Raw genomic sequence first — 17,773 nt, forward strand, 5'->3', positions numbered from 1 at the left:
TTCTACTTGCACATCACCATCTGCTCATCTATCACTCCAGTGTTAATCTGCTAAATTGTAATTACTTTGCTACTATGGCCTATTTATTGCCTTACCTCCTCACGCTATTTGCACACACTGTATATAGGCTTTCTTTTTTTCTATTGTGTTATTGACTGTACGCTTGTTTATTCCATCTGTAACTCTGTGTTGTTGTTTGTGTCGCACTGCTTTGCTTTATCTTGGCCATGTCGCAGTTGTAAATGAGAACTTGTTCTCAACTTGCTTACCTGGTTAAATAAAGGTGAAATATAATAAAATAAATAAAAATGTTCAACTGTTCATAAATGACCAGCAGGGTCAAATAATAATAATAACAGTGGTTGTCGAGGGTGCAACAGGTCAAGCACCTCAGGAGTAAATGTCAGTTGGCTTTTCATAGCCGATCATTCAGAGTGTCTCTGCCGCTCCTGCTGTCTCTAGATAGTTGAAAACAGAAGGTCTGGGACAGGTAGTCCACACCAAATGTGTTTGGACAGTGAAGCTTATAGTTTTAAATTTGGCGCTATGCTCCAGCAATGTTTCATATGAATGCTACCTTTAATTTGAGGTTAATGGTGAGAGGTTAGCATGTTTTGTTTTAGTCTCTGTAACTCTCTCACTCATTATTATTCATGATTCATTTTATTAATCATGGCATCATCAGGATGAATTTCTGTATTTTTTAGAAACATTTTTATCTATTCACTTCTAAATAAAATTACTCTGGCCGTCATCCACCATTCAGTTACTATTGGGCAAAACAGAAACCAAAACACAACCAGATCAAGCCTGTTGTAGTCTCTGTGTGCAAGGAATATGTTACCAAATACTAAACTTTTGACTACATTAATACACTATAAGTGAATTGGCCAGAATACTCATGACTTATTCAATTGAAGTATGAAGTAATGAAGTAATTTCATTTCTAAATGGTCAAACAAATATGTATGAAAATACCCTCAAATTAAAGGTGACATTATATACTGTCAGCTCATATGAAACATTTGGTCTGAAATCTAAATTGCTGGAATATAGAGCCAAATGTAAAAAGTTAGCTTAATTTCCAAAATAGATGTGGTGTGGACTGTATACTCAATACAGTCTTAATATGATACCTCAGTGTTTGTCTTTTGACTGAGACTGCATTTTATACTGGTCAAGTCAGTCTACTCACATATTTGTATTAAAAATGTTTCTCTCTCTAGAAGCAGTACTTCTATCATTTGTCATTGTTAATAATAATACATCCATTTATGAATAGATATGGACGGTTTCAGGACGCTGATATACAGTATCTGATTATGTTGAAAAATATACTGCCTCTCTATTTTCACAGCCAAATAATAGCAGTGTTATTTTAAAACGATTTTACTGTTTGCAGGTTGTCAGCCTGTCTAGTCACAGAGGAAGGCTGTGCTTCTCTGGTCTCAGCTCTGAGGTCAAACCCCTCACACCTGAGAAACCTGGATCTGAGTAACAATGACCTGAAGGATTCCGGAGTGAAGCTGCTCTCTGCTGTACTTGGGATTCCCCACTGTAAACTGGAGACTCTGAGGTTAGTATTCCTGTAGTTGGTCAACAAGTGATAATTGTTCACCAGATCCACATGTGTTTACCAGGCACACATAGTCCACACCACATGTGTTTGGACAGTGAAGCTTACAGTTTTAAATGTGTCACTATGCTCCAGCATTTTGAATTTCAGATAGAATGTTTCACATTAAGCGACAATACAGAATCTCACCTTTTATTGGAGGGTAATGGTGAGAGGTTAGCATGTTTTGTTGTATACTCTAACTTTCTCACTCATTATTATTCATGATTTCTTCTTGATTTTTCGTAATTATGGTATCGGTATCATCACAATTAATTTAGTGTTTAGAAACTTTGTATCTACTCAATTAGATAGAAGATTAATCCAGTCATAATCCACCATTCAGTTACTATTGGGCAAAACATAACCCAAAACACAACTAAAACAACCTGCAAATGCAACCAACAAGTGTGGGACCAAATACTACACTTTTGACTACTTTAATATACTATAAGTGAATTGGTCAGAATACTTATGACTTTTTTAAGTGGCGGGACTAGATACATCAAGTGCTTTCATTTTTAAACTGTGAAACAGATATGTATGAAAATACCCTGAAATAAAAAGTGACACTAAATACTGTCACTTCAAATGAAACACTTGATCTCAAATCGAAAATGCTTGAGTATATAGACACATTTAAAATGTTATCTTCACTGTCTAAATAGATATGGTGTGGACTGTATCCTCGACACTCTCTGAATCTGATACCTCAATGTCTGTCTTTTGACTGATACTGCTTTTTAAAATGGCCTGGTCAGTCTACTCAAATATTTGTACTTAATATTTCTCTATCTACAAGCAATACTTTGATAATTTGTCATTTCTAATAATTATATATTCATTTATGAATAGATATGGCAGATTTTAGGACACGGATGTAAAATATCTGATTATGTTGAAAAAATATACTGCCACAATTTTCACCACCAAAGAATAGCAATGTGGTTTTAATATGATTTTACTGTTTGCAGGTTGTCAGCCTGTCAAGTCACAGAGGAAAGCTGTGCTTCTCTGGTCTCAGCTCTGAGGTCAAACCAATCACACCTGAGAAGCCTGAATCTGAGTAACAATGACCTGAAGGATTCAGGAGTGAAGCTGCTCTCTGCTGGACTGGGGAATCCCCACTGTAAACTGGAAAGTCTAAGGTCAGTATTCCTGTGTTTGGTCAACAAGTGCTACATTTTTACCAGATCCACATGTGTTTACCTGGTACACATAGTCCACACATATGTGTTTGGACAGTGAAGCCTACAGTTTCAAATTTGGCACTATGCTTCCGGTTTTTAGAAAAAATAATAATGAAAAAACTCTGAAACATCACATTTACATGATGATGCTACAAGATTTGGGGAGTTTCTCCCATTCTTCTCTGCAAATCATCTCAAGCTCTGTCAGGTTGGATGGGGAGGGTTGCTGCACAGCTATTTTCAGGTCTCTCCAGAGATGTTCGATCGAGATCAAGTCCGATGTCATAGTGTTTGCTGTCTCTAAATGTGAAGACTAAATTAATAAATCAATTCTCTATTTGTGATTAAACTAATCATGTAACTTTAATTAACTAGGAAATTGGGGCACCACGGGAAAATGTTAATAGATTCTCTATTTCCCAAATTAACTCTTCAGACATTTTCATATCTTATCGATTACAGTATTCTATTAATGTATTATTTCATCAATCTCATTCCTGAATGTCGCAAACCTTTGGATATCTGCACGAACCATAGCATCAAATAATGAATCAGCAATATACAAATTGGCTTAATTATTTATTTACTAACTAATCAATCACAGGATTACATAAACACACACACACAATAGGTCATACATTGGTTACTAACATGATACATATAAAAAGTCTGTAGTGGACAAAATCGATATGATGGCTTGGTAGACAAAGGAAATGGGTGGGGACAGCTCAAGAGCGAGAAACTCTGAGTGGATCCACTGTAATACAGTTGATAACTACACTCATGTAAATGCTAATACTTTGAAAATGAATAGCCGCTCATTAAAAAATAAATAGCAATTTACATATTTACGAGTGTATGCCTTTGTTGTCCCTCTCTGTGATCGCCAGTCTGTCTGCGGGATAATCGTTCATCAGGGAGTCTCTGGATGCGTCCACCAGAGATCAGTCTTCCGTAGTTGTAGATTGTTATAATGGATACGTCAGAGTACCATTCAAAAATGTTCTTAGATCGGATGCGTTTACCAGACGAAAGTATTTAAACAGCTGCAGCCTGAATAATTGGTCTTTAGTTTGTAGATTTCTTCACCATTTCAGCATGGGGATGATCTCCACGTTCTCTGGTCTTGTCCTTTGGTCGAGGTGCTAACCATTTCAACATGTAGCGACAGCTTCATGTTTTCCGATCTCTAGAGTGGTAGCCATTTCAACGTGGGGACTATCCTAGCGTTATCTTCACTAAATTTACATTTTGTCACAAGTCCTTTTATTAACTTTGTGGAAGGGGGCATTCCATGACGTTTGGGTATAATGTCTTTGCTAACGGGGGCGTGGCCACTGACTTAGTTCAGACTTCATATGAAAACAATTATCTTGTTTAGAAGGCTAACATCACATTACATCTTCTCACAAATAGTTTCCTATTTAATCATATATTTTATACAACATTCAGATGCAAACCCAATAATTGAGAAGTGTATACAAACAAAGATACAGTAATGTGGTTCTCCGGTCTTTCATGAGGTCAACAAATGAAACAAATTCGACATGGCTGTTCCTTAAGTGTCCACGGACCACTCCAATTGTTTGGAATACACAAATACTGTTAAATTATTCAACTTTTTGTTGTTAAAGTTTCTCTCTGTGTTAGCAAAGGGATTCTCCACTTTCATTTTGGCAGAGTGGGGAAAGGAGTTTCAGTATTTACGACCATCATAAACCTGTGGTGGGAGAGAGCGAGAGTGAGAGCGAGAGCGAGAGCGAGAGAGAGAGAGGGGGGGGGGGGCTATGATCCTCACCCCAAAAGAGCACGTCGTGACAGTCCCCCTCTGGTGGGTTCAATCTTGTGATTTTGCTGCAAGTTGCAAACCAACATAAAAATCATGACCACATGATATCCTGGTTGTGGATCATCGTTGTGGCCCCCCTCTGGTGGTTGACCCGGTTAGGCTTTCTGAAAGCTGCAAAGCACCTCACGAATGGCCAGGGGATGTCCTGGTTGGTGATCGCCGTTGCGGTCCCCTTCTGGTGGTTGACCCGGGTACGATTTCTGCAAATGGAGTAGGCCGCCACAAGGATGGGCAGCGAATGTCCGGATTGGAATTGCCGTTCCGGACCCGTCTTCTGGTCGTCCAGGCTGGTGGATCTAGGCAGGAACTTAGGCAGATGTGAACAACGCACACACACTCACGAAATACATGATTACATTTCTTCCCAAATGAGTGGCGTTGTGGCACTAAGTGACGGTTGTATGGGGAACTTGTTTATGGCTCTATCACTTCCTAAGTGTCAAAGGAAATGAAAGAAAAAGGAATGGAAGCATAAACAAAATATATACAAAATATAGTTATCACACCTTAATCATCTAATTGGACTGTATTCTATATACCTCCAAGGTCTTTGCAAAATGACCCTACCATGACATTGTCTAATGTCATATCTAGGGCGTTCCTAATTTGCGGTGTGTTGCTTAGGACACTATCCTAAGATGATAACTACGTGATAAGTCTACAGCTGTAAGGCACCAGCTTCGGGCAGTCTACAGGCATGACCTATGGACCTCTGTGGAGATCTGGTGAGTACTGTAGCTGTAGAGTCAATGGTCTTAGAGTACATTTTCAACTTTACTAAGGCTGGTATTTTGTTCACACCCTTAAGTGATTTGAGCATAAATCCACATTAAATGTTCCATTGTACGTGTGTGTTTGTGCTTACACAAGCGCACATACCAAGGGAAAGAAACCAAGTATCCGGGTAGGCTGCAAACTGTTCAGAATGAGTCTGAAGTCATCAGATCAGTTCCAGATCAAGGCCTGGTAATTAAGAATTGATGTCGACCTCAAGACAAGTGTTAAGCGGTCATTGTGTCTTTCACCATTGTAGTGGTGATAGGTATGAAGGAGTCTATTTCATAGCTATGTTATCCACAGAAGAGCTAACCTCACTACGGAAGTACTCTCTAAGCACTGAACCAGTCGTACGCGGTGTGTTCATGTTTCATGACTTCTAATAACTTTCCTCCTAAATGGAAGGTTCTATTTATTAGTGGCATGTGTGTTAACCATCAGAAGAGTGTTCTGGAGATTCCCTTACACGTGTAGAAATCTTTGTGACTCCTCTATCGCTGTTATCTATAGCAATTTGACTTGTGAGGTCTCTAATCCTCTTACTGATTGTTGCTGTGCTGGCATTGGTAATGGTACTCAAGGGGACCAGTTATCCTACCGATTTATTTTGTAGTCTCGACCCCCCCACCGGCCTCATGATGAGGCTCATCATGGGTCTGGGCTTCTAGTATTCCCCCCATTTCTGTCTCCCCCCCCCCCTCCCCACCAGTGGTTGGTGTTGGTATCCGAGGCACAAAGGAAAAGGTCGGAACCTATCAATGAGTTGTCAGCGGCCGGTGTTTGTGCTTCAAAACGCTCAGTGGCTATCGAGGCTTGTCAGTCACCACAGCGTCCACGTGTGGCAACCTCTTCAGTGCCTGCGAACTGAGATAAGGTTTTCTGTCTGTGATATCGCAAAGTGTTTCACCAGTGGGAGTCATCTGGTCAGTTGTGGGACTGATGCCATTAGTGTCATTGCAAGGGATGACAGTGCCCCACAAAGCGGTAGATGTATCATCGGAAGCAGAGTTCACTCTGCGTGTCAATGGTTTGCTTGCTTAGACTGCCGCAGTGCTTGTGGAACCCGTAACATTCGGGTAGCCAACCAATGCGTCCTCTATGTCAGCTAGGAACGTCTAGAGTACTAGAGAATGTGGCAGTTGGATGTGAATGAATTTGCAAAAGCAAATTGAATTTATTAATCAATGATAATGATTAATCATAACTGGATAGGCTATCTGGGAATTAAACTTTAATTAACCTGAGAAGTTGGTTCATCTCGGTTAATATAGGAATTTTTAAATTGTCTCATTTGTAGAAAGAACCTGAAAAGGTATGTTCTACAATTGAACTTATTAAATTGAATGAGACAATGATATCCAATCAATTGAGATTATGTCTGTATTATCATAAGTGTAAACAGTAGTTTAAATGTTAGGGTACATTCCTCACCAGGCTCACATGTCCCTAAGGCCGAAGCCACATGGGTAGTCCTGAATGAGCTTTGCAAAGCAAATTTTACTGATTTAATCAATGTTAAGGATAAATCAAACCTTTTTAGGCTATTTGGAAATTAAACTTTAATTAACCTGAGAGCGTTGCTGTTTCAAGGTTAATGTGGAAAAGTTTAAATTGACTCATTTGTAGAAACCCATCCATTTGGATATTATTCAAAATGTCCATTGGAAAAGATAAATCTGTCAATTTGACCTCTTAGTTAAATTGAATCAGACATCGATATCCAATCAGTTGAGACTGACTGGATATCATAAGTAACCACTTGTTAAACGTGATCCACATTTGGGTGTCACCTACATTCTAATCAAAAGAAATGCACTGACGATTCGTCACCACCAGAGGTCAGTGATAGCACACGCTGAAATCAAATGGAAGTAAAAAAGGCGGGACTTCCGTTGCGCAAGCCGGAGGAATTTCAACGTGACACAGGAAAAAAAATGGCAGCTTTCCCTTTGTTAGCTTAGCATCTCATGCAAGCTAATCCTACTTTATACACTTTCAAGAATAACATTGGATCCCCTTCAGCAAGGGAACGGTTTTATGCAATATTTTGTCGGAACGCGCTGTAAACAAAGACATACACCGTTGGTCTACTCGCATGGAAACGTGAGAGATAATTATCACTAGTCAAGCTAATATCGACTCAGATTTCAATCGGCTGGCTCTTTGTCCTCACTCAAGAAATTAATAATGAGCCTTCTGAAACGTGGGAGGCAGAAATAGCACTACGTTTGGCCAAACTATTTCTATAAGTAGTTGGATCGTGTCTTAGTACTATAAATGTATAGCTAACGCTACCCCCTGGCTACGTCAGAGAACATCACGGAGGCATTCTCCAGAACACACACACATGGCTCACCAACTCTCTCTACTGATAACATAATCTGGGTGTTTTATGTAAACTGCTTTTCAATTTTATATTGGCTGAATCAAAATGAAAGCGTCATCCTATTTTAGATTCCTCGCACGATGCGTCATTATGTCATGTCTCTAGTATGGTTGAATGAGATGATGTGCTATTTATCAAATCAATTACCTAACGTTTAATTGATTATGTCATTGAATTAATTCATGCACCAATTAACTCATGAATAACCTGGGGCACCACGGAAGCATTCGTTTTTATAGAGCGGCTATCCCCTGAATCCACTCTACAAGATCTGAAGATATTTTATATCAATAGCAGTCGGTCATTAATCGTCACCTTATTCAGTCTCATCTGAAAGTTGTACAATTATGGGTTATCTTCACGAACCCCGGCTAACAAGTTGAATCAACAGTTCAAAGTTCATACCAAGTTGCCATACTCAGCTCAGGCTCTATTCTGACTGGTGTAGTCGAAATTCATCCTTCCAGCATGGTGATCGTCACCTCCAAGCCCTTTTAAACGTATGAACATCAGTCCTCACGTCATCGGGAATTAAATGTTAATTTCATTAGGTTGAAATTTGCCCTTTTAAACGTATGGACATCAGTCCTCACGTCATCGGGAATTAAATGTTAATTTCATTAGGTTGAAATTTGCCCTTTTAAACGTATGAACATCAGTCCTCACGTCATCGGGAATTAAATGTTAATTTCATTAGGTTGAAATTTGCCCTTTTAAACGTATGAACATCAGTCCTCACGTCATCGGGAATTAAATGTTAATTTCATTAGGTTGAAATTTGCCCTTTTAAACGTATGGACATCAGTCCTCACGTAGTCGGCAACTGAGGTTTGACTTCCGTCAACGGGCTTTTGTAGTGGGGGAGAGAAGGGCGTGTTTCATGGTTCTCAACCAATGTCTGTTCACTTGGGCATGGCCACTGAGTGAGCATAGTTTACTTTATGAAAACAATTCTCCCATTTAGAAACTGAAATTAATATTTTCACAAACAGTTTCATATTTAAACATTTAAATTGCACATCAATTCCATGTCAGTCTGATGACTAGAATGTGTAGACTTTCCAAGATACAATTTATGTCGTCTTATCATCAGATATAATGTCCCAGACACCAACTGATCTGACATCATATTCTTTAAGTACCAACAGACACTTTCAACTGGTTGGATTACAGAAACATTGATATTTTTTCACAACCTTTTGATGTGACCATACTCTATGTTAAGAAAAGGCTTTCCAAGAGTCCATTCTGTAGAGTGGAGAGAAAAGGGGAAAGGTATTTATGACGGTCACAAACCTCACACAACAGGACAACGTCATGACATTATATACTGTCACGGTCTTCCTCCTCTTCATCTGAAGAGGAGAGGCGAGAAGGATCAGAGGACCAATATGCGGCGTGGTATGTGTTCATAGTGAATTTTAATAAAGAGAACACTGAACACTAAACAAAAGAGTAACAAAAAAACAATAAACCAAATACAACCGTGAAGCTACAAATGAGACCTGTGCTGACACAAGCCACTAACATAGACAATCACCCACAAACAAACAGTGCAACCCAGGCTACCTAAGTATGATTCTCAATCAGAGACAACTAATGACACCTGCCTCTGATTGAGAACCATACTAGGCCGAAACATAGAAATCCCCAAATCATAGAAAAGCAAACATAGACTGCCCACCCAACTCACGCCCTGACCATACTAAATAAATACAAAAACAAAGGAAATAAAGGTCAGAACGTGACATATACTGTCACCTCGTATGAAACATTTGATCTGAAAATGCTGGAGCATATTGCCAAATGTAAAATGTTAGCTTCACTGTCAAAATATGGTGTGGATTGTATACTCGATACAATCCAAATCTGATACCTCAATGTCAAAATAGATATGGTCTGTATACTCGATACAATCTAAATCTGATACCTCACTGTCAAAATAGATATGGTCTGTATACTCGATACAATCTAAATCTGATACCTCACTGTCAAAATAGATATGGTCTGTATACTCGATACAATCTAAATCTGATACCTCACTGTCTAAATAGATATGGTGTGGACTGTATACTAGATACAATCTAAATCTGATACCTCACTGTCTGTCTTTTGACTGATACTGCATTTTATACTGGTCAAGTCAGTCTACTCACATATTTGTATTAAAAATGTTTCTCTCTCTACAAGCAATACTTCTATCATTTGTCATTGTTAATAATAATACATCCATTTATGAATAGATATGGACGGTTTCAGGACACTGATATACAATATCTGATTATGTTGAAAAAATATACTGCCTCTCTATTTTCACAGCCAAAGAATAGCAGTGTTATTTTAAAACGATTTTACTCTTTGCAGGTTGTCAGCCTGTCTAGTCACAGAGGAAAGCTGTGCTTCTCTGGTCTCAGCTCTGAAGTCAAACCCCTCACACCTGAGAGAGCTGGATCTGAGTAACAATGACCTGAAGGATTCAGGAGTGAAGCTGCTCTCTGTTGGACTGGGGAATCCACACTGTAAACTGGAGACTCTGAGGTTAGTATTTCTGTAGTTGGTCAACAAGTGATAATTGTTCACCAGATCCACATGTGTTTACCAGACACACATAGTCCACACCATATGTGTTTAGACAGTGAAGCTTACAGTTTTAAATTTGGCGCTATGCTCCAACATTTTGGCTTTGAGATAGAGTAGAATGTTTCATATTAGGTGACCGTACAGAATGTCACCTTTTATTTGAAGGTATTCATACCTGTTTTACTGTTTAGAAATGAAAGCCCTTTATGTACAGTGCCTTCGGGAAGTATTCAGACACCTTGACTTTTTCCAGAATTTGTTACGTTTCTTCTAAAATTGATTAAATACTTTTTTCCCACTAATCAATCTCCACACAATAAACCCATAATGACAAAGCAAAAACAGGTTTTTAGAAATGTTTGCTAATTTATCAAAAATAAAATAAATGAAATATCACATTTACATAAGTAGCAGTTTGTTGAAGCAGCTTTGACAGCAATTACAGCCTCAAGTCTTCTTGGGTGTGGCCCTACAAGCTTGTCACACCTGTATTTGGAGAGTTTCTCCATTCTTCTCTTCAGATCCTCTCAAGCTTTGTCAGTTGGATGGGGAGAGTTGCAGCACAACTATTTGTAGGTCTCTCAAGAGATGTTCAATCAAGTTCAAGTCTGGGCTCTGGCTGGGCCACTGAAGGACATTCAGAGACTTGTCCTGAAGCCATTCCTATGTTGTCTTGGCTGTGTGCTTGGAGTCGTTGTCCTGTTGGAAGGTGTACGTTCACCACAGTCTGAGGTCCTGAGCGCTCTGGAGTAGATTTCATCAAGGATCTCTCCGTACTTTGCTCCGTTCATCTTTCCCTTGATCCTGACTAGTCTCCCAGTCCCAGACGTGACACTTGGCATTCAGGCCAAAGCGTTCAATCTTGGTTTCCTCAGACCAGAAATGTCTTGTTTCTCATGGTCTGAGAGTCTTAGGTCCCTTTTGGCAAACTCCAAGCGGGTTGTCATGTGTCTTTTACAGAGGAGTGGCTTCCATCTGGCCATTCTACCATAAATACCTGATTGGTGGAGTACTGCAGACATGGTTGTCCTTCTGGAATGTTCTCCCATCTCCACAGAGGAACTCTGAAGCTCTGTCAGAGTGACCATCAAGTTCTTAGTCACCTCCTTGACCAAGGACCTTCTCCCCCGATTGTTCAGTTTGGATGGGTGGCCAGCTCTAGGAAGAGACTTGGTGGTTATAAACTTCTCCCACTTAAGATTGATGGAGGCCACTGTGTTTTTGGGGACCTTCAAGGGTGAAAAAATGTTTTGTTACCCTTCCACAGATCTGTGCCTCAACACAATCCTGTCTCTGAGCTTTACGGACAATTCCTTCAACCTCATGGCTTAGTTTTGCTCTGACATACACTGTCAACTGTGGGACCTCATATAGACAGGTGTGTGCCTTTCCAAATCATGTCCAGTCAATTGTATTTACCATAAGTGAACTCCAATCGAGTTGTAGAAACATCTCAAGGATGATCAATGGAAACAGGATTCACCTGAGCTCAATTTTGAGTCTCATAGCAAGATGTCTGAATAATTGATAATTGATAATAAAGTATTTCTGTTTTTTTTATATTTAACACATTTGATTAAATGTATATAAACCTGCTTTCATTGTGTCATTATGGGGTATTGTGTGAGATTGATGAGGGAAAATTAGAATGTAATCAATTTTAGAATAAGACTGTAACGTAACAGAATGTGAGGAAGTCAATACTTTCCGAAGGCACTGTATTTGAAGAAGTTGTCATTTTTGGGAAAAATTCACTTAGTCAAAATTGTTGTATTTGGTCCCATATTCCTTGCCTGCAGTGATTACATCGAGTGTGTACTCTACAAACTTGTTGAATGCATTTGCAGGTTATCGTGGTTGTGTTTTAGATTATGTTTTTCCCAATAGAAACTGAATGGTGAGAGTCATTTTAGAGTCCCTTCACTTGTGTTGTAAGTAAGAATAGAAGATGCTTATGAACACTTCTACATTCATGTGGATACTACCATGATTATGAATAATCATGAATGAATTGTGAATAGTGGTGATTGACAAAGTTTCTCACTCATAATCATTCATGATTAATTCATGAGTTTTCTTAGTCATGGAATCATCAATATTAATTTAGTTATGTTTAGAAATATCTTATGTACTCCAGTCATCACCCACCATTCAGTTACTATTGGGCAAAACATAACCCAAAACACAACCAAAACAAACTGCAAATGCAACAAACGAGTTTGGGACCAAATACTAAACTTCTGACAACTTTAATACACTATAAGTGAATTGGTCAGAATAGTTATGACTTCTTCAAATGGGGGGACTAGATACATAACGTTCTTTCATTTCTAAACTGTCGAAGAGATATGTATGAAGATACCCTGAAATTAAAGTTGACATTTTATGTTGTCACCTCATGTGAAACATTTGATCTCAAATCCAAAATGCTGGAGTATAGAGCCAGATGTAAAATGTTGGCTTCAATGTCAAAATAGACCATACTACATTCAATACAATCAAAAATCTAATACCTTTGCTTTTTAAACATTATAATTTAATAATTTGTCATTTCTAATAATGATACATCCATTTATGAATAGATATGGCAGGATTCAGGACCATGATATAAAATATCTGAATATGTTAAAAAAATATATATAATGACACAATTTTGACCACCAAGGAATATCAGTATGGTTTTAATGTGATGTGACTCTTTCTCAGGCTGCCAGGCTGTCTAATCACACAGGAAGGGTGTTCTTCTCTGGTCTCAGCTCTGAGGTCAAACCCCTCACACCTGAGAGAGCTGGATCTGAGTAACAATGACCTGAAGGATTCAGGAGTGAAGCTGCTCTCTGCTGGACTGGGGAATCCCCACTGTAAACTGGAGACTCTGAGGTCAGTATTCCTGTAGTTGGTCAACAAGTAACAACTGTTCACCAGATCCATATCTGTTTACCAGGCACACATAGTCCACATCATATGTGATTGGAGGGCTTATAGCTTTAAATTTTGCGCTTGCATTTTGGATTTGAGATAGAATGTTTAAAATTAGGTGACAATACAGAATGTGACCTTTTTTTTTATTGGACTCCAAAATGACAGGACATGATTTACCATTCAGTTACTATCGGGCAAAACACAAACCAAAACACAACCAAAACAAACTGCAAATGCAACCAATGTGTTTGGGACCAAATACTAAACGGTTGACTACTTTAATACACTATAAGTGAATTGGTCAGGATTCTTATGACTTTTACAAATGATTAGATACATAAAGTCCTTTTATTCTTTTAAGCGTTGAAACGGCTTAGAAAATCTGTATTAAAATACCTTCAAATAAAAGGTGACATTATATACTGTCACCTCATATGAAACATTTGAGCTTAAATCCAAAATTCTGTAGTACAGAGCCACATTTAAAATGATTAGCTTCACTGTCATAGCTATGGTGTGGACTGTATACTTAATAGAATCTACATCTTATACGCCACTGTCTGTCTTGTGACTGATACTGTTTGGTAAACTGATATGGTCAGTCTAAGTGAAATATTTGTACTATACATGTTTGTCTCTAAAATAAAAAACTTAATAATTTGTCATTTCTAGTAATGATACATCCATTCATGAATTTATATGGCGGTATTCAGGACACTGATGAATCTGAAAATGTTGAAGAAGTATACTGCCACTCCATTTTCAACACCAAAGAACAGCAGTGTGATTTTAAATGTATTTGACTCTTTGCAGGCTGTCAGGCTGTCTAGTCACAGAGGAAGGCTGTGGTTCTCTGGTCTCAGCTTTGAGGTCAAACCCCTCACACCTGAGAGAGCTGGACCTGAGCTACAATCACCCAGGAGACTCAGGAGTCAGACTGCTCTCTGCTGGACTGGAGGATCCACACTGCAGACTGGAGAAACTCAAGTATGTAGAGGGTTTATGTCAATGTTCATATCAGACATGTTTGATTTATCAGACTATTTAAGACAAACTGTGTGTGTGTGTGTGTGTGTGTGTGTGTGTGTGTGTGTGTGTGTGTGTGTGTGTATCACTCAATGACCGTCTGTTCTTCTGCTTACCGCTACAGTGTGGAACATTGTGGAGAGAAGACAATGAAACCTGGGCTTAGAAAATGTGAGTGTTGACTGCTGTGAAGAATATGACTAAGAATAAGTCTTTATTCAAGTTGAGTCAAAGTCAAAGACAACCATCATTACTTACTTGGTCAGATTAAATATAAGCTTTACATCTACAGAAGCAGAAATCAGGGACAAAAATGTTGAGAAAGTGTTGCTTTGAGAATGTGTGTGTCTGTGTATGTGTGTGGCATGTTCGTGTTACATTAGAAATGTGTGTGTGTGTGTGTGTGTGTGTGTGTGTGTGTGTGTGTGTGTCAAATCAAATTAAACTTTATTTGTCACATGCGCCGAATACAACAAGTGTAGAACTTACCGTGAAATGCTGACTGACAAGGCCCCAACAACAGTGTAGAACTTACCGTGAAATGCTTACTGACAAGGCCCCAACAACAGTGTAGAACTTACCGTGAAATGCTGACTGACAAGGCCCCAACAACAGTGCAGTTCAAGAAGAGTTAAGAAAACATTTACCAAATAGACTAAAGCAAATAATAATAATAATAATAAGTAACACAATAAGAATAACAATAACGAGGCTATATACAGGGGGCACCGGTACCGAGTCAGAGTGCGGGGGTACAGGCTAGTTGAGGTAATCTGAACATGTAGGTAGGGGTGAAGTGACTATGCATAGATAATAAAAATAGAGTAGCAGCAGTGTACAAAAGGGGGGAAGGGGTCAGTGTAAATAGTCCGGTGGCAATTTTTGTGAATTGTTCAGCAGTCTAATTGCTGTGGGGGTAGAAGCTGTAGAGGAGCCTTTTGGTCCTAGACTTCGTGCGTTAGCAGAGAAAACGTGCGATAGCTGCTGTGCGTTAGCAGAGAAAACAGTCTATAACTTGGGTGACTGGAGTCTCTGACAATTTTATGGGCTTTCCTCTGACACCGCCTATAATATAGGTCCTGGATGGCAGGAAGCTTGACCCCAGTGATGTACTGGGCGTACGCACTACCCTTACTGTCAGATGCCGAGCAGTTGCCATACCAGGCGGTGATGCAACCGGTCAGGACGCTCTCGATGGTGCATCTGTAGAACCTTTTGAGGATCTGGTGACCCATCTCCTCCCTATAGGCCGTCTCATCGTTGTCGGTGATCAGGCCTACCACTGTTGTGTCATCAACAAACCTAATGAGGGTGTTGGAGTCATGTTTGGCCACACAGTCATGGGTGAACAGGGAATACAGGAGGGGAATAAGTACACACCCCTGAGGGACCCCAGTGTTAAGGATCAGTGTGGCAGACGTGTTGTTGCCTACTCTTACCACCTGGGGGCGGCCCGTCAAGAAGTCAGTAATTACACGTGTTATAATGGCACAAGGCGAGACCCAAATGCAGATACAGGAGGCAGATGGTGGAGCTCCGATATTTATCATAACAAAGGGAGTAGGCAAAGGCAGGTTGGGGACAGGCGAGAGTTCATTAACCAGGATAGAGTCCAAACAGTACCAGGCAGTCTTGAGGTCAGGCCAGGCAGCGGTCAGAAACCAGATCCGAGTCCAAACTGGGATAGGCAGGCTTGTTGTCAGAACATGCAGAGTGGTCAGGCAGGCGGGCTCGGAGTCAGGACAGGCAAGGGTTGAAACCAGGAGGACTAGAAACAAAACAGAGACTGGGAAAAATAGGAGCAAGGAAAAATGCTGGTTGACTTGGCAAACAAAACAAACTGGCACAGAGAGACAGGAAACACAGGGATATGTACAACAGGGATAAAAAAGTGACACTTGGAGGGGATGGAGACAATTCAAAGGACAGGTGAAATAGATCAGGGTGTGAAACATGTGTGTGTAGTTAATGGGAATAAGTGTGTTTTATATTACCATATAGTATAAAATATGATCATTTAACATGTCTCAAGTTACCTTACGTTCTCCTTTTGATACCTAGAAACATCTACATTAAATTAAATAGTGAAAAGTTAGTTAACATTCTAATGTGACTGATGATGATTTCTAATATTGTGTCTGGTTTCATCCATCAGATGCCTGTGATCTCACTCTGGACCCAAACACAGTAAACAGATACCTCTCTCTGTCTGAGGGGAACAGAAAGGTGACATGGAGTACAAAGGACCAGCCGTATCCTGATCACCCAGAGAGGTTTGAGGTCTGGGAACAGGAGCTGTGTAGAGAGGGTCTGACTGGGCGCTGTTACTGGGAGGCAGAGTGGAGTGGGATAGGGGCTGATATGGGAGTGACATATAACGGAATCATCAGGAGAGGAAGGGGTAATGATAGTAGGCTTGGATGGAATGACAAGTCCTGGAGTCTGGACTGCTCTAACAACAGTTACAGAGCCTGGCACAATAATAATACCACTACCATAGACATCCCATCCTCCAGCTCCCACAGAGTAGGAGTGTATCTGGACTGGCCAGCCGGCACTCTTTCCTTCTACAGAGTCTCCTCTGACACACTGACACACCTGTACACATTCCACACCACATTCACTGAGCCCCTCTATCCAGGTTTTTATGTTTGGTATGACTCCTCAGTGTCCCTGTGTCAGGTGGTCCCTGTGTCAAACACAACATGATGTTTCACTCTACTGGTCATGTTCAGTAAGACACACTGGAGCAGCAATGTAGAATAGCTCTCTAGTGTGTAAACATATGATTGTAAACATTAATTAACACACACCATTGAAATTGACAGACATTGTCAACTAGAGTCATTCATTAATGTAATTAATCACCACATTGTGTTGTAACACTTGTTTTAATTTAGAAATCATTGATCTTCTTGATATTGGACTTCTTGGTGTTTGGAAATATTGTTGTCTGTAGACTGTTTATTTTTCAAATTCTTGACACAACAATCTTGTTTCTGAATAAACTACAGTGCCTTGCGAAAGTATTCGGCCCCCTTGAACTTTGCGACCTTTTGCCACATTTCAGGCTTCAAACGTAAAGATATAAAACTGTATTTTTTTGTGAAGAATCAACAACAAGTGGGACACAATCATGAAGTGGAACGACATTTATTGGATATTTCAAACTTTTTTAACAAATCAAAAACGGAAAAATTGGGCGTGCAAAATTATTCAGCCCCTTTACTTTCAGTGCAGCAAACTCTCTCCAGAAGTTCAGTGAGGATCTCTGAATGATCCAATGTTGACCTAAATGACTAATGATAATAAATACAATCCACCTGTGTGTAATCAAGTCTCCGTATAAATGCACCTGCACTGTGATAGTCTCAGAGGTCCGTTAAAAGCGCAGAGAGCATCATGAAGAACAAGGAACACACCAGGCA

General features: G+C 39.6%; 1 protein-coding gene across 1 annotated transcript in view; it reads left to right on the forward strand.

Annotated features, from left to right (window-relative positions):
- Positions 1-17,678, forward strand: part of LOC110485300 (NACHT, LRR and PYD domains-containing protein 12) — a 43,410-nt gene extending 25,732 nt beyond the window's left edge. Inside the window, exons 9-15 of the mRNA XM_090197441.1 lie at positions 1,403-1,576; positions 2,590-2,763; positions 10,182-10,355; positions 13,104-13,277; positions 14,133-14,306; positions 14,470-14,516; positions 16,501-17,678. Coding sequence (XP_090053567.1) covers positions 1,403-1,576; positions 2,590-2,763; positions 10,182-10,355; positions 13,104-13,277; positions 14,133-14,306; positions 14,470-14,516; positions 16,501-17,054 — 1,471 coding nt within the window. The 3' untranslated portion in view covers positions 17,055-17,678. The remainder of the gene's footprint in view (positions 1-1,402; positions 1,577-2,589; positions 2,764-10,181; positions 10,356-13,103; positions 13,278-14,132; positions 14,307-14,469; positions 14,517-16,500) is intronic.
- The last annotated feature ends 95 nt before the right edge of the window (positions 17,679-17,773 follow it).

The sequence above is a fragment of the Oncorhynchus mykiss genome, chromosome 13, assembly GCF_057628025.1.
Source record: "Oncorhynchus mykiss isolate SJ-2025 chromosome 13, ASM5762802v1, whole genome shotgun sequence".
Classification (NCBI taxonomy): Eukaryota; Metazoa; Chordata; class Actinopteri; order Salmoniformes; family Salmonidae; genus Oncorhynchus; species Oncorhynchus mykiss.